At 38.1% G+C, this 21,914-nt stretch overlaps 3 protein-coding genes and 1 non-coding gene across 4 annotated transcripts; 2 read left to right on the top strand and 2 right to left on the bottom strand.

Annotated features, from left to right (window-relative positions):
* The first annotated feature begins 127 nt into the window (after positions 1-127).
* LOC101308507 lies at positions 128-4,652 on the top strand. Its single transcript, XM_004307220.1, has 5 exons — positions 128-483; positions 1,658-1,907; positions 2,520-2,901; positions 3,466-3,776; positions 4,186-4,652. The coding sequence occupies exons 1-5, from the start codon at positions 212-214 to the stop codon at positions 4,381-4,383; spliced, it is 1,413 nt and encodes a 470-aa protein (XP_004307268.1). The 5' UTR covers positions 128-211; the 3' UTR covers positions 4,384-4,652.
* Positions 4,653-6,789: 2,137 nt separating this feature from the next.
* LOC101308218 (proteasome subunit beta type-2-A-like) lies at positions 6,790-9,707 on the bottom strand. The gene is made up of 3 exons (XM_004307219.1): positions 9,391-9,707; positions 9,175-9,298; positions 6,790-7,439 (listed from the first exon to the last, which is right to left on the bottom strand). The coding sequence occupies exons 1-3, from the start codon at positions 9,546-9,548 to the stop codon at positions 7,107-7,109; spliced, it is 615 nt and encodes a 204-aa protein (XP_004307267.1). The 5' UTR covers positions 9,549-9,707; the 3' UTR covers positions 6,790-7,106.
* Positions 9,708-11,612: 1,905 nt separating this feature from the next.
* LOC101308024 lies at positions 11,613-15,639 on the top strand. Its single transcript, XR_185244.1, has 4 exons — positions 11,613-11,869; positions 13,421-13,661; positions 14,371-14,745; positions 15,338-15,639. It is a non-coding gene; the product is annotated as an uncharacterized LOC101308024 (transcript).
* An 871-nt stretch (positions 15,640-16,510) lies between these two features.
* Positions 16,511-19,753, bottom strand: LOC101296246 (probable LRR receptor-like serine/threonine-protein kinase At3g47570-like). The gene is made up of 4 exons (XM_004308668.1): positions 18,751-19,753; positions 18,051-18,632; positions 16,976-17,860; positions 16,511-16,869 (listed from the first exon to the last, which is right to left on the bottom strand). The coding sequence occupies exons 1-4, from the start codon at positions 19,751-19,753 to the stop codon at positions 16,511-16,513; spliced, it is 2,829 nt and encodes a 942-aa protein (XP_004308716.1).
* Positions 19,754-21,914: the final 2,161 nt, after the last annotated feature.

The raw sequence follows: 21,914 nt of genomic DNA, 5'->3' as shown, positions 1-21,914 counted from the left end.
TATATATATATATTTTTTTTTTGTACTTTTATCACAAAAATGACCAATATATAAGAACCAATTTACCCTCTGGCTCCCGATATTCAAATTTCTAGGACATGAGATAAGGACCCAAAAGAAGAGACAAATAAAACCATCACAAACCTACCCAAAACAATATACACCCTCTCTCCCTCACTCTCCTCACTCCTTCACTCTCCCCACATTAACGATGGCGAGCCTGAAGTCGGCCATGGACTCTGCCTTCTGGGACCTCAACGTTTCTTCACCTCACACCCTCGAAGGCTCCGCCAAGGTCATCCCCGGCGACCCATTTCCTCTCGACGGCGCCCGAGCCAGCCGAGCCCTCAGAATTCAGCAACTCTCTCTTTTGGGAAATGGGTTCCCTCTCGGTATCATTCCTTCTTACTCTCCTGCTTCCCACAAGGACTTGGGCTCTTTCTCACTTCAGTCCCTCTTGCTCAGACCATCCACTTCTAACTGGTAACTAACAATCACCTTAAACCCTGTTTTGCTTGTTTGGTTTTGTTGTGTCTTTGTATTTGTTTGTGCACGTGTGAGTTTGTTGAATTGAGGTAGTTGAGATTTAAGTTGTGGAAGTGAGTTGGGTGGTGAGAGAGGGATAAAACTCTGTCTTGATGGTTTTTGGTTTGTGTTTTGTCTGTGGTTTTTGTGTGACCAACTTGTGAAGGGTTTCTTTATGTCTCTGTTTCTAGGCTTGGTTTGTGCTATGTTTTAGTTTCTAGAAGAATGGGGCTTATTAACGGTATACTTGGGTTAGTGAATTTGGCTTTTGAGAAGTTGGCATCAGTTCGTTTAGACCAAATTATAGGATGGCTTGCCATCATTTTAGGCCAATCTTATAAATGATGACCCTCAATATACGCAATTGAGCAACCGAGTACCATTTGATTGTTGTAATGGAAGAGTTACAAAATATTATAACATTTTATCTTCTTATAGATAACTTTTTCTTCTCTGGGTTGGCTAGTCTGCATTAGATCCTAATTTGTTTTGACTTTTGAGCAATTGGGGGTTAGGACCTACCGTGTCTCAGATACTTACTCATTTGTATGCGGTATGTGCTATATAGAGGAAGAGGCTGCTTTATTGAAGAGCATGTATGTGATCCAATGATGAATTTATTTATCTTTTCTTAACAGAACTGGGTTTTGATACAATCTTACTGTTACAGTTACATTTTTATTAGAAACAGTAAGGTAACTTACAAAGATTATGTTTTGTGGGGACCTTTTCAAATAAATGAAACAATGTTTTCATGTTTTGAAATTTGAACAATGTCTTAGGTAAACCATTTACAATCTAATTGTTTCTCACACAGTTGCAAAAATATGATATTTGAATTGCTAATTAAAGCGACTTCTGCATCTCAGAGTAACTCATCTAACGCTTCTACAGGTTGCTCATTATCATCCCTGATCACATATATATATATATATATATATATATATATATATCTAATGTATCAAAAGATGGAGGCGCTGTCCCAATTCTTTGAGCATGCCTCCTGCTAAAGGAGAATGCATTCTGAGTTATTATTGCTTATACCAGATCATCTTTCACTCTATCAACTATCTGTAGCATTCTCATCTTATACTTCATGATCCTTCTCATTCCATAATCTTCATGCATATAGGTGGCTTGGTTTAATTGGACAGATCCGCCCGAAGAAACTGATTTCTTCTATTAAAGCTGAATTTTTCACTAATGATGAGTTTGAGGTCCCTACATTCAAAGATGCAGCAAGGCATTTCTTGGACAAATCCCTCTATTCAGTTGGATTATGCACACAATTTCTTTTGACTCCTGCATCATCCGTAAAGTTGAGCACAGAAGGAGATGGTGAGAAAAAAGGACGCCGCAGCAAAGTGATGCTCTTCCATAAGGCATGGATATGAATTCACAGTTTTAGATTTCATTAAACTGTTTAAGCAGTGATTTTGGAGCATCGATTTGTTTGTTTTCTGTTTCATTTAATGTAGAGTTGATTCATGTGGCAAGGTGATTTGGTATTGAGTGTAGTGTTAGAGGTAATGTTAATCTTTGTGGTTTGCTGATATCAGGTTGTAGCTCAACTATTCACCTTCTAATTTGTTTCACACTCTGAAAACAAGTTTGCTATATGTGAATTAAAATTTACCGTAAATAATCTTCAGGAGCCATAATCAATCACTTGGAGATGATATTTGAAATTAAGCTGGTCGGTGGTGATTATTTCCCTGATACTCTAAAGTGTTCACAAAATTGAAATTTAAGTTATGTTTGGCTCATATATTAAAATTGCTTAAGAAATCCTTCAAGTTTGATTTGTTTATACATCTGGTTTGTCTGTAGGCTATGCTAGTCAATAACCTTGATCATGTTGACCTCAATGAACATAATGGCTAATTGAGATAAATTTCATGTCTGGGTCCTTTATCATTTTGATTTATCTTGCTGTTATAATGTTGGGGAATGTTTCACTGAACAATCTTTCTGAACTTCTAATATGTTTACAGCTTCCTTATCATGACATCACTCTAGAGGCTGCATGGCCTGAGCTGTTCATTGACCATAAAGGACAATATTGGGATGTACCGGAGTCAATTTCCTTAGATCTGTCATCACTTGTTTCCGAACAAGGATTGCGGTACCGGGTTGGTGTACATAAAAATAGTGGCCATCCCCAGGCAGTTAATGCCGTAAATGATGAGGCACCTACATCTCTGATGCCTGGATTGTGTGCAAAGGCTGCCTTTTCTTATGAGAAGAGGAGAGACCTTTGGAGGCAGAAGGAGACACAGAATGATCTCATGGTAAAGACCAACAAGGGTTGGTTTTGGCGGCCATCATATGATGTGCGACTCAAAGAACCTCATGCTGGAGTATCTGGAATTTTTGGTAATTTACATTCTTACAAGTTCCTTAATTCATGTATAAATCATTAATTTGTTATGTTTCCAGCATTAAATAGAAGAAGAATCTGTTCTAAAGCTAATAATTTATGTGCCTGTAAAATGTTTATCGATGGGTTGTAGTGCATGTAAGCTGTTGACTACATCTCCTATGAACAGTTGTATTATTTGTGGGAAGCTATATATCTAGTCTGCCAAGGCTGTTCTTTGTTTAAGACATCAGCCTCAAAAATTTTGGGGACTGTAAGTGTGAGTGTGCGGGCTTCATAAGAAGAAACATCATAAATATAATGGAATTTAGTCCGGTAATTACAAGCTATATCATTCTCTCTAAAAAACGAAAACTGTGTAAATATAATACACGAGTTTATTGTTGACGACCAAAAAAATGCATGACAACAACAGAAGCATAGATTTTTAGTGAACAAGTCCTAATCAAACTTGTGTGTTTTAATTGTTATTTTTTGTCTAAATCAGTGTATGGCATCTATTTTTCTTTCATGTTTCTGAAGATTGTAATGCCAATTCTCACTTGTTTCTTCCTTTCCAGGTGGCAACTTTGCAGCCTGGTTTCAGGATGGGCACAACTCGGTCGCTGTTGATCTAAGAGGCAATGGGAATACTTCCTCAAGTACGAAGAAGAGAACTCCTGTCAGTGCTGATTTCTTTGGTTCAGTTTGCTATAGCTTCCAGCATGGAAAATTTCGTGAGCTCTATGGGGATTTGACCAGGATAGATGCTCGCCTGGATATTGGTTCAGCTTCAGCTCTTGCTAAAAGGGTTTTCAATAGCTTCAAGAGTTCTAATACTTCTATAGATCCTATATCATCCCCTAGGGTCAATCTAATCTTTCAACAGCAGGTATGTTTCCATATAAATTATTGCCTTGTACCTACCTACATTAAAGATTTGTATATTCGACTGTTTATAGTAGTGCCTAGCTCAAACTAAAAAGAGAAAAGAAAAGAAAATATGTTACGGACATTAATGTAATACACTCAATATGCATCACTAGTAAACGTTTTAGTTGGTGCTAAAACGTGTATGCATCACTAGAAAATATGTTACGGACATTACTGTAAAACGCGTTCTAGTTGGTGCTAATGGTACTTCTGTCTTAGGACCTGGTGATGGTAATTTATAAATATGTGATTGCATTTTTTTTCTGTTGGTGAGCATCTGTTATCCATTTACTGCCCATACACAACAATATCTGACTAATAGATCGTCTTTAACAATGTGAGCTTCTTATGTTACTATACTCTTGTAGGTTGCGGGCCCAATTGTCTTCCGAGTGGATTCAAGGGTTTCACTTGCCTCTTTGCCTGGCAAATGTGGCCCTCATATTGAGGATTTCATTTACAGCTTGAGCTACTCTTTGAGGCTTTTACAGTCAGGCAAGGTTGTTGCTTGGTATTCCCCCAAAAGAAAAGAAGGAATGATTGAGCTGCGGGTGTTTGAGTTTTAGCTCCTCATTTTTGGTCTCAGTATGTATCTTTGGATTTCAAGCCTAGTCCGTAGTGGAATTTAGACAGTAGAAAGTGAAAGAAGCTTCTCATGTTTTAGTGCCTTCTAGTCCTATATTTTCTGTATAGAGATATAGGTCTACTCAATTAGAGGTAATTATCCTCGTAGCATCTATCAAATGTATTTCAAGCAATACTGATGGCTTAAGTTGTAGTACTATTGGGTTATATTTAGCATATATGAGTTTGATGCATCATGATTTAATTTCCCACATTCCTCGTGTCACATTTCTCATTCCTCTTTTTTGCATTTTTTTCGATTTTGTGTCAAAAGATACAAAATTAGAAGGAACAGTGAAAGGATACTTAAAGTTAAGAACCTATTTGGAATTAGGAGTTCTCCTTAGATCCTTTGTCAATCCTACTTTAATAACCTTGAATTATTAAATAATCTTGGATAAGCTGTTAACTGTAAGGGATAAAATCATAAAATTATCAAAAACAAAATAATTTATATAAGAATTAGAAAAAATATATATATGTTCACTACTTTGTAAAGGAACTTCCCACTCTCGTTGTGTGTTTCAGGTTTTTAGTAGCAATGAACGAGAGTTAGGTTAGTTATGTTAATAGCTTGATAGATCAAGTCTAGAACATGCTGCAGGCCTCTCTACTCTTCTGGAACTCCGAGTTCTGATTTCAAATCGTCGGTGCGACTTTTGTATGTTACGGGAAAACCTAGTAGGTAATTCTGAATCCAAGGAAACATTAATGCCCTGTAATACATTGACTATATCAACTTCATTAGGAAAAACCAGAGGATAAACAACAAACATGGAGGCTGACACCCAGTAAGTACCACAAATCAACAACAAAATTGAAACAAATGGAAAAGAAAAGAAACAAGAAGCAGAAAAACAACTGTAGGTTTTAAAATCTAGCCATAAACACAACAATCCAATTTAAAGAAAAGCAGGCAGAATGCCAGACCAGTAGTTTGGAATGCAAGCCATCACGAAAATCTGCAGCCACTACGACTCCCTTTGGCTTAGTTTAGCTGCACAAGATGAAGCTATTCACAACTTGTTTCCATGAAGTTTGTCTCTTATCCGACGCATCTCAGCCACAGCATCGGTAATGGCCAATCGTTCTCTAGGCAACTCTGCAGAACAAGCAACACCAACTTCTAAAATTGAAATCAAGCTGGCTTCAATTTTGTCTCAAGCACCCCTCTCTGCTTCAATGTCCTGTGGAACCAGAACAGGATCAACAGTCTCTCTCACTTGCTTAAAGTTATGAAGGTTTAAAGTTCCCTGGAACATGTTATCTGCTGGCCTTTTTCCTGTGAATATTTCCAACAGCAGGATGCCAAAACTGTATACATCTCCTTGTGTCCAAACTTCATTGCCCATACCGTACTCTGCATTTTACAATTCATAACACCATATCCTAATTACCACTTCCTAGCTTCAAGCTATAAAATCAAGACTGGGAATAACTGAGGGAAAATGAAAGAATATTCACCTGGAGGAGCATAGCCTATCGTTCCTTTAACTCCGATAGAGCTGGACTGATGTCCAGACGTTCTGGGAAGGAATCTTACTTTTGGTACGATCTAGGGACTGGCTGGACTGGCTATTCCGGCTATGTATCCGGAAAACCATGCAACGACCTAGGAGACATATGCACCTAGGTAAACAACTTTGTTGATCATCATATGCAGTTGATATTGGCAAATAGTAGCCTCAGCAACTGGGACTGCCGGTAGTGTTGCTACCGTTGCATACAGCATATTCGTGGGTGATCTTTGCTCTACATACAGCCGCTTCTGTCGACATCTAGGAGTTGCCTTGGGGTTCGCCATATTTGCCTCACTTTTGCTTGTCGTTCTTCGATGGACCTCCCTCGTTAGAGCTTGTCGTTCTTCGATGGACCTCCCTCGTTAGTCTCTACAAAAGGATCCCCAAACAAACCTTTGAGACATCACAACCTCTTGCACAGCGCTGACGAGCTTACAGACTCCACCACAAGCACAAGGAACTGAAACTTATGCATATAAATAACGCCTCCCTTACTTCAGTTACTTGTGCTCCGGCCAAAAACAATTAACTACTATCGTGTGTTTTCAGAATTGTTAGCTTGTCATCTAAGGTTGGCATATTCTCTATCTGCTTAAAATTTGGGATATATGATTTTCTACATGTGGTAATGTGGTATCGTCGTCTGAGCTTTGGGTGTCAAACAGTCATGGGGTTGCTAGGTGCCTAATTCTCACAAAAAACAAAAAAAAAAAAAGTTGCAAGGTGCCTAGGTTCGTGTGAAGAAATGTGCGATAGCTTAACTAATGTATATAAGCTTTCTCGTAAATGTAAATATTTGTTTATCCATCGAGACCAAGTCAATATGCTATTGTAGATTAATTACTCGTATCTTGATAAATAGTAAATACACATCATGAAAAATGCATGAGAATTTCAGAAAGATAATAAAAAGCTCACTTCCTGGGAATCTTTAGCCCCGCATGCATAAATAGCATGACCCAAAGAAAAGGAATAACACAATAACCATCAACCACAGATGAAAAGAGAACAGTTCCAAATGAAACTACCCATTTTTAAAAAATTACAACAGCTATTCAATAGTTCAAACAAGAACAGATCTACTATGAAATAGTTCTACCAGAGACATTAGTTCCCCCAACGTTTGTGATAATAGAAGCAAGGCCTCAAGCAGCAGCCACACCAGCATCCTTGATAGACTCACGCCACGCATACTCCCTAGCTCCATCCTTGTCCACTATCTTGATGACAAAGTTGGGTGGAGCCACAACAAGCCTTGATCGTATCTCAATGATAATTTTGTCAATTAAGGCAATGGCTTCATCAACAGACATACCTTTGTGATAGAGTCGATCCATGAGGGAGAGAGCAAAATAGGAACCATAACCAAAGGCGCCCTTGTCAACCTTGTGAAGGGAAGCAATGTAATCAATGTAGTACAGTTCTGCGCCTTTCTCTTCATCATATCCAGCCATGAGAATGTTCACATGGTATGGGTTCTGCAAAATCATTTGTTGTTAAAACCAGAGAACAAATGTCATGCATCGGAATAGAAAATTTAATACTTAATTAATAAGATTAGTGGGTTAGCAAAGGGGGGACATTTGACATTAAAAATGACCTGTGAGTGAAAACCTACTGACAGATAGTGCTCAACTATGCCTGTAACACTTGAGTATAGCGTGCACAATCAGAAGTCAAAACTTCTGAAACTTGTTATACCCATCACTACATCATCGGAATTAAAAACTATAGGTAAAGATTAAAAGCGCCAATATAACCCGAGACATGTCCCAGTCACCCAAAGCGAGCAGTTGGAACAGTCAGATGTCAACTATGACTCATAGATCGTACTTAATTCAAGCTGCGTTATTTGCAGTATCTATCTACACTGCAGGCTGATATGTTTCATTTAGTTAGGATGCACTCCATCTAAACCTCATTTAGTTGGATCCAATTAAGTTTGTAAACCTAAGCAGTTAGGGTCTTAGGATTTTAATAGTCTCGAAGAATTAAAAGGTGCTGGCAAATAGTTTCCATTTTCCATCTCTTGGATAACATTTTTCACTCTCAATATCTCTCGCAAGGGGTATTTTAGTGAATCTATAGTTACTGGATCCAAATAGCTAAGCACATGAACAGCGGATGGTTATTTGTCTTATTACACAAGATGACCCTCCTGTGAGAATTTACTCTCCCTGTCACAAGCTTTTTAGAAGTCTTCTAGTGTCTCAATCACCTAGGAAAGCTCATCAATTGAACCCAAGTCGACCAAACAATACTCAGATTTTCTAGCTGCTCGTAATTCCCAGATACTGAGAACTGAGAAGCATACATAATTTACCACTTTGATTTCAACCTCAACTTTCTAAGGTGATAATAATCACCAGATGAGGTTCTATACACTCAGTTTCCCTAGTCTCTGTTTCATGCACAGAGACTAGGGAACAAGGGAATTGAAGGAAAGAAGTCGGTAGAATTTAAGAAATTCAGTTCTGGAATTGGTACAGCATCTGCTTTCACAAGTTTATGTGCCATGGTGATTAAGGCTAGGGCAGTCCAGAGAACCTGCGAAGTGAACTTAAGGCTCTGCATACTTTTGAGTGAATGATTCTGGTTTTCTTGTAGATGCATTTCTGAATGTGTCCAAGTGGTTCCCATACAAGGGGAAAGGCCATAACGCTCTCAGAAGAGCGCAACATTGAATGGAAATCACTAATCCAATACAAAATATACAATACACATGTCTGACATAAAGTTACTCCGAACAGAACAGGATGTGCAAATTCATAATAAATGCAAGAAACATGATAGTTTCACTGGTTAACTAACTTCAATACCATCCTATTAGAAAAACATCTTGAGTAATAGGAACATGCACAGTAGTATCTTTCATTGATATTTTGAGACCATATATCGAAATTGTTTGGACCCTTTTACATATGCTGACACATACAAACAAATATTTAGGCGAGTTCGACTAAGTAAGATGATGAATCCTGTCAAATGTGCCAGCCAAATAGCATTATGGTACACACTAGTTGAGACTCTCAGTCTATAATTACTGAACTTGCAATATAACTCTCAGTCTATAATTCACCCCGGACACTAAAACAAAATCCTAGACTTTCAAAATTGGGGTAAAACCTCGAAACAAGTTCAACATCTTTACCCTATTATCTATAGATCCAAGGCAACAATCTAATAAATATCCAGTAAAGGTGAAAACTTTACCTTGCGCAAGGCGGTGGCGAGCTCACCGCGGGTGAAATTGGCAGCGGCGGAGGTGGTAAGAGGAATCCCATTACGAAACTGATAGAGCGAAACGTTCTTCTGGATGTACTCCGTGAACTGAACCCTGAAAATAAAATTCCCCAAATTCAAATCAAAATCACAAACCCTAAAACCAAATCTAATCAAGAATCACAGAGAGATAATGAAGGGTGAGACCTGTCGCCGGGCTCACCGCTGGCGGCGATGAGCTTGTGGGAGTCGAGGACCATGATCTTGTCCTCGTTGCTCTTGTGCACCAGTATGCTGTGCACTGCCGACGTGTCCGCCGCCACTATGGCGAAGTCGTTCCCAACCAAACCGAAGATTGACTCCATCTCTCTTTCTTCTTCTTCTTCTTCTTCTTCTCTTGGATTTGCTTAGCTTTCGATCCGAGTCTGTCTGTGTATAAGAAGGAGGGGACTTGAGCAACAAGTCGTTTTGGGTTCCGAGTCTATATGTTCCAAATTGTAAAAAGCTGTAATACAATTTTGACCACCTATAGTTTTCATTGTTTTGCAATTTAGCCCCATTTACTCATCTAGTACAACTCGGTTCCTAGTTGGATTGGTTCTACGTTGCACCGAAACTCCAAAATACTAACGTTTCACGTTTCAGAAACGAAACGCGTCTCCACAAAAACATCATTCTGAAACGCCACCGAAATACTTTTGTCTTTAATGGAAACATTTTGTGTAATTGTCTCCGAAACACGAGGGCAAATTTGATATTTCTCTAAAAAGAAAGGCCCCTTCTGTCTCAGCCATTCACTTCAGGCAACCCTCTGTCTCCTTCTGTCTTCGTTTCGTCATTCTCCTTCTCTCCGTCTCTCCTTCTTGCCCTTCATCGATTCCCCCACCCCCTTTTCAAATTTCTCCTCTCTTTTCTTCTGTAACTCCCCCAAATTAAAGTTTCCGACTTTCGTCTCCGATCCGATCTCCACCGCTCTGGGTCTTCGATTCCGGTGCTTTGAGGCTTACCCAGTTTTTCTTTTTCTTGGACTTGGCTGATTTGGGCATCAATGTAAATTGGGCCTAGATAGCAGGGTTTCGTGAATTTCAAGTACCCAATTGGTTTAGTATCACTGTTTCTAGGTTTTTGGTTTGTGAGTTTTGTTTGGTTTTTGGAGGATTATTGTGGGTTTGGTTTGGATCTGTTGCTTCTGATTGTGTATTATTTTGTTGATGTTATTTTTTCAATTATATTTATTATAATAAATATTATATTTATTTTAATTTTGGCGTTTCCTTCATGTTTCGTATCGAACTATATTTTGATTTTAACTCGTTTGGAAACTGAAACTCGTTTTCGTTTCCGTACAACATAGGTTTGGTTAAGGTAGAGTTACAATTTACAAGTCATATTCATCTGAGTCACTAACCAACCTAATTCATGTTTAATCGTCTTTTGATATGAATCTAATGGTACTAGAATAATTTTTCACATATATTTATATAGATGATCTTTTCATATATATATCTACAAGTTAGACGGTCGAAATGTGAATATGTGATCGAAAATGAGTGAAATGAAGAAGTTCTCAACTTAGTGGTCCTCGTTAGAACCACCCGTTGTCTAAATAAGCAGAAATGTCTCTCAATCGTTTATCAAAATAACTTTGGTTCCTTTATGTTTGCAATTTACTTTGGTGCCTTTGGAATGAGCGTAATAGAAGGAAGTTTGATGATGGTGAACGCTACCTGCCTAGATTTATGCAATTCTTCATTATGTTGTTGAAAGAATTAGCATCTCTGGTCTTTGCTTCGTCCTCGACTATTACTACTCAAGTCCTTATTTTTGGTTACTTACGCATCTTGGCTCTGTTGCCTTGGGCACAAGTGCACAACCCCACACCCCCCCCCCCCCCCCCCGCCCGGCGCCGCGCAAGTAATTGGTTTAAAGCTAATTCTGATGGTACTTTTCATGATCTTGACCATGCAGGGTTTGGTGCAACCTTTATAAGTGCTTTTGCTTGTGTTGCCCATGTTAATTGTGTGCTATTGATGCAGAACTCTTAGCAGTAATGGAATTAATAAGGGTGGCGATAGACAAAAATTGTTCCCGCTATGGATTGAAACAGATTCCAAACTTGTGGTTCACTATTTCAATAAGCCAGGTTAAATTTCCTGACGTCTCCGGGTACGATGGTTCAATTCTATTGCTTTGGTTTGTGAGAATGATTTGGCCTAGTCCCCCTCTCTATGTATCTTTTTTACCATTCAATAAAATTTTGACTAAAGACGATGAGCTAGCCTTAGCTCGCTTTTTTAATAATAATTAAAATTAAAATAAAAAGCAGAAATGTCTCTCTTTATAGAAGCACAAAGATTGTTAGAGAAGAATATGGTAGATTCATAATCTGGTAAATGTTTTAAACGACTAGCTTTATTGTAGTATAGAAAGGGGAGTGAAACACAAATAGCCTGCTCGCAAGTCGCTTCCACCCAACTGAAATGACGACGAATCTCCACAAATGGAGAGTCAGTCCCTCTGAGCCTCCTCCGTCGCTACGACGTCATTTCCAGTCGGCTATTGCACGAAGGCCCGGACATCGTGAAAGAACTCCCAGACGGACACGTGGTAAAGAAAGAGAAACACTTGGACGACGAAGAGGAGGAGCTTCTGAATCGGCGGCGACTGACCACCACGCGCCGTGAGGGTACACTCTTCTTCTTTGATACTGTGATCGGCGATAAATGTAGTTCTCTGTTGAGATTTTAAATACTTAATCAAAACGTTTCACTGAGAAAAGGTTATAGATTTGGATGAGAATTTGTAGAATTTCTGCTCATGTGCATTTGCCAAACTATGATTTAGCTTTCGAAAAAGAAAAACCTGAAAAAATGGAATGATTAACCTAATTTTAAAAACATTGTTTAGGAGATGACCAAATTGAATATCTCATACATCAAGCTAGAAGGATGTAGTAGAATTGGGTATTCTTTGCATCTTAGGATCATAACAAACCTCCATTTATGTCCTATGTGCTTTCTTAGAGCCCGATGGAACCCGTAGATATATCTAATGACATGTACCGTGCTTCATATTCTTTAATGGAGCTATTGTCAGAAATTGGAGTCTACTGATGGGCTACACTCATTTTTAGGAAATGGTGACTTCATTTTTTAGATTTTAACCTTTTCTTCAACTGCTTCTGGTGGACAACAAACACGCCCTCGAAGAGCTTCTGTGCTTGAAATTTCCAAACAAAACTAGTATATTACATACTCTCAGACTTGTAACTTCTATGATGGTTACATTTAAGCAACAAGTTTAGTCTAGCACATAGATTTAATGTTCCTTTTATTGTTTCTTTTCCTGTCACAGGAATTAATACTTGGTAGTTGTAAAATGGGATTGCTTAGGCTTATAGATTTGATGTTGCCTACAGTATATATGACTTAAATTATCGACTCAAGAATTAATTAGAAGTTCCAGATTGCAAGTTCGAGCACAGAAAATAGTTAAACTCAATTGAGGGAACAGGTTGAAATTTAAGTAACCTGATAATTTAATATCATGAAGTGTGTATCCGCAGATACATCTTCTGTATATATGACAAAGGTATTGTTTGTTAAAATTGTGTATTCACAATTATATTTGTTTGTATTGAATTTTTACGTTAAGATGTACTAATTCTTACTCTTATATCTTAGGAAATTTATATTCTTCAATTTAGATGCTCCTTTTTTGTTCTTGTTAATTAATGTATACTTTTTCTCAGAAATGCTGTGTCATTGTCATTATTTTTATGGTGGAAGAGAGGTGGGTCTGAGAACAGTATGGATTGTGTGGGGTTATATACTTTTTTTTTGTTAAGTAGTTTGATGAAACCTATTCTAAAATCAGTAGACATTGCAGTGTCTTCATGTAGATAATTTTGGAATTATTTTTTATCTTTTTATTCCAGATATGTTACAAATATTTTGAGATGTATTGTCAATTACGTTTCCTGGGATTGTTCCTTCCTTAACCATGCAAATTGATATGTATTGGAAAGAGATGGATGGCGACTCTGAATGGGTAGGCTTTTATAAGTTTTATTCCTTTTGATTGCTGTCTTACTTGGAATTGTGTTTCCACCTTTACCAGCCAATACATAATCCTTAGAGTTTTTAAGTCAGCAATATGCTTGTCTGTTGGAGTTTTTGATATTAGGTTTTTTTCCATCAACTTGTCCTTGATACGGTAAAACTAATTTCTGTGACAGGTGAAAGAAACAATATATATGGTGGGATTGAGGATGGCTTTGAAAGCTCAAGGGATGCAATTTCATCCATTTCATCATACAATCCGATGAATGTTAACAGAACCTTTGGAACTTCATTATCATTGCAATCAGCTAGGTCCTTAAACAGATACATATCTCGAAGGAGAATGCACAAGTCTATCTTCAAATCTGGCACTTCCACTGTGCTACACTTCTGAAGTCATGTATGATACTGTTGCTGGTGAGTTATGTGACCAAGCAAAGTTTCAAGTAGCTTTATGTATTAAACTTCTTATTTTAAAAGTGGTATCTTTATGTGATCAATAAGAATCCTGTTCGTCTCATTATTTATTGTCAGAGTAGCTGTTCTCATATCATTTGATAAATAAGACTCTTGTTTTTCTCTCTATTTATTGTCAGAGAGGTAGCTGTTTTAAGTGACATATTACTTTTTTTAAGCAGATCTGTAAAGTTAATTTAGGTAGCATTGGGTGATTTGGTATTGAGTGTAGTGTTAGATGTAATGGTATCTTTGTGGTTTGCTGATACCAGATTGTAGCTTAACTGTTCACCTTCTAACTTGTTTGACACTCTGAAAACAAGTTTGCTTTATGTAATTAAAGTTTAAATAGTTAATCTCAGGAGCCATAATCAATTACTTGGAGATGGTATTTGGAATTAATCTGGTGGGCCGGTCGTTATTTTCCTGATTTTCTAAGTTGACAAAATTAAAATTTAAGTTATGTTTGGCTCATATATGGAAATTACTTGTGAAGTCCTTTAACTACAATATTGATCTATTTATACATCTGGCTTATCTGAACATGTGGACGTCACTGAACATATTGGCTAATTCTGACAAATTTCATCTCTGGGACCTTTATCTTTTTCATTTATCTTGCTGTTATAATATGGTATGTACCACTGAACGATTTTTCTGTACTTCCAAGTTCTAAGATGTTTACAGCTTCCTTATCATGACATCACTCTAGAAGCTGCATGGCCTGAGCTATTCATTGACCATAAAGGACAATATTGGGATGTTTCGGAGTCAATTTCCTTAGATCTGTCATCACTTGTTTCTGAATCTGGATAAAATTAGTGGCCATCGCCAGGCAGTTAATGCCGTAAATGATGAAGCACCTACTTCTCTGATGCCTGGATTGTGTGCAAAAGCTGCCTTTTCTTCTGCGAAGAGGAGAGAACTTTGGAGACAGAAGGAAACACAGAATGATCTCATGGTAAACAAAGATGGGGTTGTTTTTGGTGGCCGTCATATGATGTGCGACTCAAAGAACCTCATGCTGCAGTATCTGGAATTTTTGGTAATTTACTTTTCTTACAAGTTGCTTAGTTTATGTAGAAATAATTAATTTGTTATGTTTCCAGCATGAAATAGAAAAATAATCTTTCTAAAGCTAATAGTTTGTGCATGTAAAATGTTTATTTATGTGTTTCGGTGCATGTATGGTGTTGAACCATGATTATCTCATATTAATAGTTGTATTATATGTGGGAAGCTATATATTTAGCATACAAATTTAGAAGGTTGCGTCTTGATGACATCAGCATCAAAATTCAGTTTAGGGACTATAAGCCCCAAAAAAGCTGTTTTTCTTTAATTTACCAAACACAATAAAATTTAGAAGTTTAGATAAAAACTGTATTTTTTTTTTTTTTTAAAATGAAGCTGTACCAAACTAGGCCGAAGGCTATAGTTTTTGTCTTAGGACCTGGTTATGGTAATTTACAAATATGTAATTGCAATTATCTCTGTTGGTGGGCATCTGTTCTCCAGTTTACTCCCTATACACAACAATATGTGACTGATAGATCGTCTTACATAATGTGAGGATTTTATTTTAGTGCTGGTTATTGAAGCAATTAGCTAATTCCAATGATGCTATACTCTTGTAGGTTGTGGGGCTAATTGTCTTCCGAGTGGTTCAAGGGTTTCACTTGCCTCTTTGCCTGGCAAACGTGGCCCACATATTGAGGATTTCATTTACAGCTTGAGCTACTCTTTGAGGCTTCTACAGTCAGGCAGGGTCGTTGCTTGGTTTTCCCTGGAAAGAAAGAAGGAATGATTGATTGCGGTACGTGTTTCAGTTTTAACTCCTTGTTTTGTCTTGGTATGATTCGAAGCCTATTTCTAAGAGGAACTTAGACAGTAGAAAGTGAAAGAAGCTTCTCTAGTGCCTTTTAGTCCTTATGAGTTCTGTATCGAGATATAGGTGCACTCAGTAATTAGTGGTAATTACCGTCGTAGCATCTATTAAATGAGTTTGATGCCTTATGATTTGATCTTCATTCATTCCTCATTTCTCTTTTATGCATCTTTTGTTTTTGGGTCAAAAAAATGTGGAAAAGGTATTCCAAGTTGAAGTCGCTGCAAATCTACTAGGAGTTCTCCTAAGAACCTTTGTCAATCAATCCTTGCCAAATTTTTTACCTCAATAACCTTGAAATATTAAATAATCTTGGATAAGTTGTTAACTATTAGGGATAAAAATATCAAAAAAATAATAATTACTATAAGAATTAGAAATAGAAATACTCTACTTTTTCAAGAAAACTGCCCAGTTGTTTTGTGTTTCAAGTTTCAGTGGCTATGGGCGGGAGGTAGGTTATTTGAGTTCGTTAACAGCTTCATAGACCAAATCTAGAACATGCAACAGGCCTCTCTACCCTTATGGAACTCAAAATTCCGATTTCAAACCGTCAGGGTGACCACTTTTATGTTACTTCCAAACCTATTAGGTAATTATGAATCCAAGGAAATATTAATGTTCTGTAAAACATTGACTATATCAATTTCATTAGAAAAACAAGAGGATAAAAGACAAACACGGGGCTGACACCCAGCGAGTAGTGAGTACCACACCAAAACCAAATTTGAAACAAATCGAAAAGAAAAGAAACAAGGACGAAAACAACTGTCGGTCCTAGAATCTAGCCATAAAGACAAAGATTTAAGTTACAACAGGCAACCAGAATGAAACACCAGTAGTTTGGAATGCAAGCCATCATGAATATCTGCAGCCATTGCAACCTCCCGTTGGCTTAACTTAGCTGCACAAGATAAAGTATTCACAACTTGTTTCCATGAAGTTTGTTTCTTATCCGACACATCTCAGCCATAGCATCGGTAATGGCCATCCGTTCTCTAGGCAACTCTGCAGAACAAGCAACACCAACTTCTAAAATTGAAATCAAGCTGGCTTCAATTTTGACCCAGTCGCTACTCCCTGCTTCAATGCGATGTGGAACTAGAACATGATCAACAATCTCTCCCACTCGCCTAGGCAAAGCTTCCTTGACAAAGTTATGAAGGTTCAAAGTTTCCTGGAACATGTTATCCGTCGGTCTTTTTCCTGTGAACATTTCCAACAGCAGGATGCCAAAACTGTATACATCTCCTGTCCAAACTTCATTTCCCATACCGTACTCTGCAATATACAATTCAGAACACCATGTTCTAGTTACAACTTTGTAGCTTCAATCTATAAAATCAAGACTGGGAATAATTGAGGGAAAATGAAAGAAAGTTTTCACCTGGAGGAGCATAACCAATTGTTCCTTTAACACCAACAGAGCTTGATTGATTTCCAGAATTTCTGGGAAGGAATCTTACCAACCCAAAATCACCAACATGCCCGACCATATCATCGTCTAGAAGAACATTGCTCGGCTTGAGGTCACAGTGCACTATTGGCGTTTCACAATGATTATGGAGATAATCCAAGGCCATAGAAACGTCAATTGCAATGTTCAACCTCTCAGAGAGCATTAAACTCGATGGTCTTTCATTTGTCAATTCAATTCTCTGAGGTACATGCAGCCATTCCTCTAAGCTTCCGTTAACCATGAACTCGTATACTAATGCCTTGAAATCATCACCCTTATAGTCAAAACCTGAACATGCAGACAGTACCTTCAAAAGGTTGCGGTGTCTAAGGTTTTTCAGGGCCTCACACTCAGCTGCAAAACTTTTGGAAGCTCCGCGATGAACAAGGTTGAGTACTTTGACCGCAATTGTTGTCTCACCTTGGTCGAGCACTCCTTTATACACAGACCCGAAGCTGCCTGCACCAATTAAGTTCGCAGAAGAAAATCCATTGGTAGCTTTAAGAAGTAATTGGTAGGAAACATTGAGAAACTTTGCTGAATCACTTGGAGTACTTTGCTGCTTTCTCTCCTTCCGTAGGCAACCCAGGTACAAAAACACTAGAGCAAAGGTGATTCCAAGAATTCCACAAACTAGAGATAGTATCAGCTTGAAGGTTTCGCTCAGTCCTCGCCGTTTGGGATGTTGAACTTTGCATGGTGGCAACTGAAACTCGGGTATGCCGCCACAAAGTCTGATGTTTCCTTTCATAGATGTACTAGTGGCATTCTTGAACACACCTTCAGTTGGTGCCCTTCCCTCCAAATTGTTATAAGAGAGATTCAAAGCATGCAGGAATACAAAATGCTCCAGAAATTCCGGAATTGTACCTGACAAGTTTTTATTTTTTGTACTTGGGAATTTATTAAAAGAACAAAAGGAACAACAAATACAGTCTCATCAACCAAACAAAACAAAGGCAAAGAGGATGGAATTGACAAGATGTACCTGACAAGTTGTTTCTAGAGAGATACAATTCTTCAATGCCTCTTAGAGAAGCCAAAGAGGACGGAATTGGCCCTTGTAAGGAGTTTCCTTGCATGTTAAGATATTCTATTTTCAGACAACTTCCGAGGGTACCCGGAATTTCACCCAATAGTATGTTATCGGAAACATCTAAATACTCGAGATTTATCAAATTTCCGACTTCCTTTGGGAGGGATCCGGTGAAATGATTTTGAGAGAAATCCAACTTAAGATATGAAGAAGCCAAACCAAGTACTTCTGGGGGGATGATACCACTTAAGTTGTTAGAGTAGAGAGACAAAGTCATCAAATTTTGACACTGAGCTAAACTTGAAGGGATATTGCCTTGAAGTTTGTTGTCTTCTAAAAACAACTCAGTTAACTGACTTAAATTTCCAAACGATGAGGGGACAATCCCGGTGAATGAGTTCCTACTCATATATAATCCACTCAACTGTCCAAGCTTTCCTAAATCAAGAGGGATGTGACCTGAGAATTTGTTATAATTCAGCCATAGACCCTCAAGGTTTGCCAGATTTCCGAACCCAATTGGGAGAGGTCCATATATATTATTGGCAGCTGCAGAGAAGTATACAAGAGAAGAAGATAAGTTAGCTAGGCATTGTGGTAATGTACCCCCAAAAGTGTTGAGTTTCATATTCCACTGCAGCTAAATTTGTGGCATTAATCAAATCACAGAGAAAGCTAGAGTCACTGGCACCCTCATTTCCAAGATTATTGTTGGAAAGAATTATTTGTTCAAGCTTATGTGATTTTCCCAAAGAAGGAACTCCACCTCGTAGTTGGTTTCCTCCCGTTGCAAGATAAACTAGGTTGGAGGCATTAGATAATGAAACAGGAATAGTTCCACTAAACTGGTTATAATCAACACCAAACCACTGGAGACTTGGTAACGTTACGCCCAAGTTTGAGGGAAAACTGCCCTCAAGATTATTGTATATAACAGCAATGTCTGTTATTGAAGAGAGATTGAAGAATGAGGGAGGGATCTTACCAGACAATCCATTGAATTCGAGTATAAACCATTTAAGATTGGTCAGTTGGCCAAACATATCAGGAATACTCCCACTCAAATTATTGTAAGATGCATCAAGCTCTTGAAGAGATGATAAGTTACTAAAAGAGTGAGGAAGACTTCCTGTAAGATTATTGTGCTCAATCCGAAGAAATATCAGCTTTGACAAGGTGCCAAACCCTTGAGGAATTTTTCCTACTAGCAAATTGTAACCAACACGAATTGTGAAGAGTTGAGTGCAAGCTGACAAGTTGGAGGGTATTTCACCGCTGAGTGAGTTGTTCCCCAAGTGCAAATCTTGCAGTCTGTGGAGACGGCCAATTTCAGGAGAGATTTCATTGCTGAAGCTATTGTTTTGGAGATGCATGACTTTTAGAAAACTCAAATTTCCAACATGCGGCGATATAGAGCCTGCAAGTTTCAAGGATGACAGGTTTAACTCTGTGACCCTCTGGTGGTGGCGACCACATGTAACACCATGCCAATGGCAAAAGTGGATGGTGTCATTCCATGAAGTAGTGACACCAAGAGGGTCACTGGTTATCCTAGCCTTGACTTCAAGCAAGGCCAGTCGATCTGTTTCATTTCCTGTGAGAGCAAAGCCTTTCATGAAAAAAAAGGTCAAGAGTACTTCAAGTACTGAAATGAACTTGTAATTCCCCATGATATCTGTTTTGTGAAGCTGAATTTGGCTAAGAAGCTTGGGAAATATATAGGCTACTAACGAGCCAGATCCTGTAGTAATAAAGTCAAGTATCAAAGGTGTATGGAAGAGGTTGAGAGGCTCCGCATTAACTGCTGATGACTCGCTCTAGTGTTACAAAGTGTCGTCTACATAGTTGCCGTCATGCATATGCCATTAGTTGACATGGACGAAGACTGTGAACCTGAATATGAAAGAGAGGATTAGCGGCATTGATTGAAGGAAATGAGTCCCAAACTCCCAATGAGCATTTAATTGTGATGTGGAGTTCCTCCACCGTGGAATTTTCTTTTTATCTATCTCGCACGGTATTCTCAAAGACTTTCTAGGCTTAGAGATTGATCCGTGATGGGGTTAATGTCAAAACGCTTCTTCTCCTTGAGTCCTCGATCATTAAGAATAGATTGATAGTTAAACTCAAATCAACGTGGGAAGGATTGGAATAGGGGTGTGAGAGTTCCACACTTGAGAGTTACTAAACCACCTGCATGTGGTACTGTGGTAGTTCCAGACCTTGGAATTCAAAAAACCTTGGTGAAGCTGCAATCAAGACTAAATATAGCCATCTTTATTTGTAGCTATCCAGATTTAGTCTCTCTGTTCCTCTTCGTTTATAAAATGAAGTTCTCAATTCCATTGTAACAAGGAAGTCCAACCTCTTCGTTTTCTTCTACAAAAAAAAAAAAAAAAAAAGATTTGAATTATTGAGATTACTGAAATGGTGAAGAAATTATTCACATTTTTACCCAAACTGTTGTCTCATAGGTGGGATTAAAAGATGAATCAAAGTTCTAGGACTATGACAGGGAAGTCCCAATCGCTAAACCCCACCAATAGACTCTGCATGAACATATTCTGATGGCTAGTGCCAATTTCCAACCATAACCATTTCATCAAATCATAACCAAGTTTTGTCAGATCTGCATTTGGTCAAGTCTACATTACAAAACAAAAAAACCAATTGGCATTTGTCAAGTCTACTTGTAGCTTGTAATCCAAGAATACAGCTTACAGATTAAGTTGAGGTCCGTCCTGTGAGTTCCCTTTGCATTGGGTTGCAAATATAAGATCTGGAAAGAGAAAGCAGTACACTTGGATGGAAAATTTGTGGCCTTCTTTGAAAGGAGTAACCATCTTCCAACGCCAAGGTTTATATATTTTGACATTAACTTCAGTAATTATCACATGGATTTGACACAAGGAAATTACCTCATTTTAAATCCAGTTGAGCATACTGTTACTCTGGATATACAAGGAAGGAATTCATTATGTACAAACTCATTGTAAAATGCAGAGGATGTTATTCTAGATACAAGGAAACACTTGTAAAAACAAGACAAACTGAGGCTCCTAATAGAAATTCTAGATAAAATTCTAACAGCAGAAGAAAGCTCAGAAACAAAGAGGATGACCACATGGTGTATCTCAACTCCCATCAGCTTATTAGCTTAGGTTGGCAGCGCAGTGCAGCTAATCACAAGTTTTATTTGCTTGAAGTTAACTTGTTTTGTACTCGACACATCTCAGCCACAACAACGCTAATATCCAAGCGTTCTCTAGGAAACTCTGCAGAACAAGCAACACCTACTTCGAATATACAAATCAGGCTTTCTTCAATTTTGACCCATGTCTTTGTGCTATGCTCGCTAGTATGACTTTTTGTGCCAATCTCTGCTTCAGTATTATCTAAAACTAGAACAGGAGCAATGATGTTTATTATTTCTCTCGGCAGAGCTTCCTTGACAAAGCTATGAAGGTTTGAAGGTCCCTCGAACATGTTATCTGTTGGTCTTCTTCCTGTGAACATTTCCAGCAGAAGGATGCCATAACTGTACACATCACCTTGTGTCCAAACTTCATTTCCCATTCCATACTCTGCATGATCAAAATAGTGTATTGTAAGTAATGATTTCCTGTTTCAAACTGTTAAATAGGAATAGGAATAAGAATAAGTTAGGGAAAGTAAAAAAAGTAGTCACCCGGAGGAGCATAACCAACAGTTCCTTTTACTCCGACGGAGCTTGATTGATCCCTTGAAGTCCTGGGAAGTAATCTTACCAATCCAAAATCACCAACATGTCCGACCATGCCATCATTGAGAAGAACATTGCTCGGCTTGAGG

This window comes from Fragaria vesca, linkage group LG7 (genome assembly GCF_000184155.1).
Source record: "Fragaria vesca subsp. vesca linkage group LG7, FraVesHawaii_1.0, whole genome shotgun sequence".
Lineage (NCBI taxonomy): Eukaryota > Viridiplantae > Streptophyta > Magnoliopsida > Rosales > Rosaceae > Fragaria > Fragaria vesca.
This window is presented reverse-complemented; position numbering and strand designations above follow the sequence as displayed.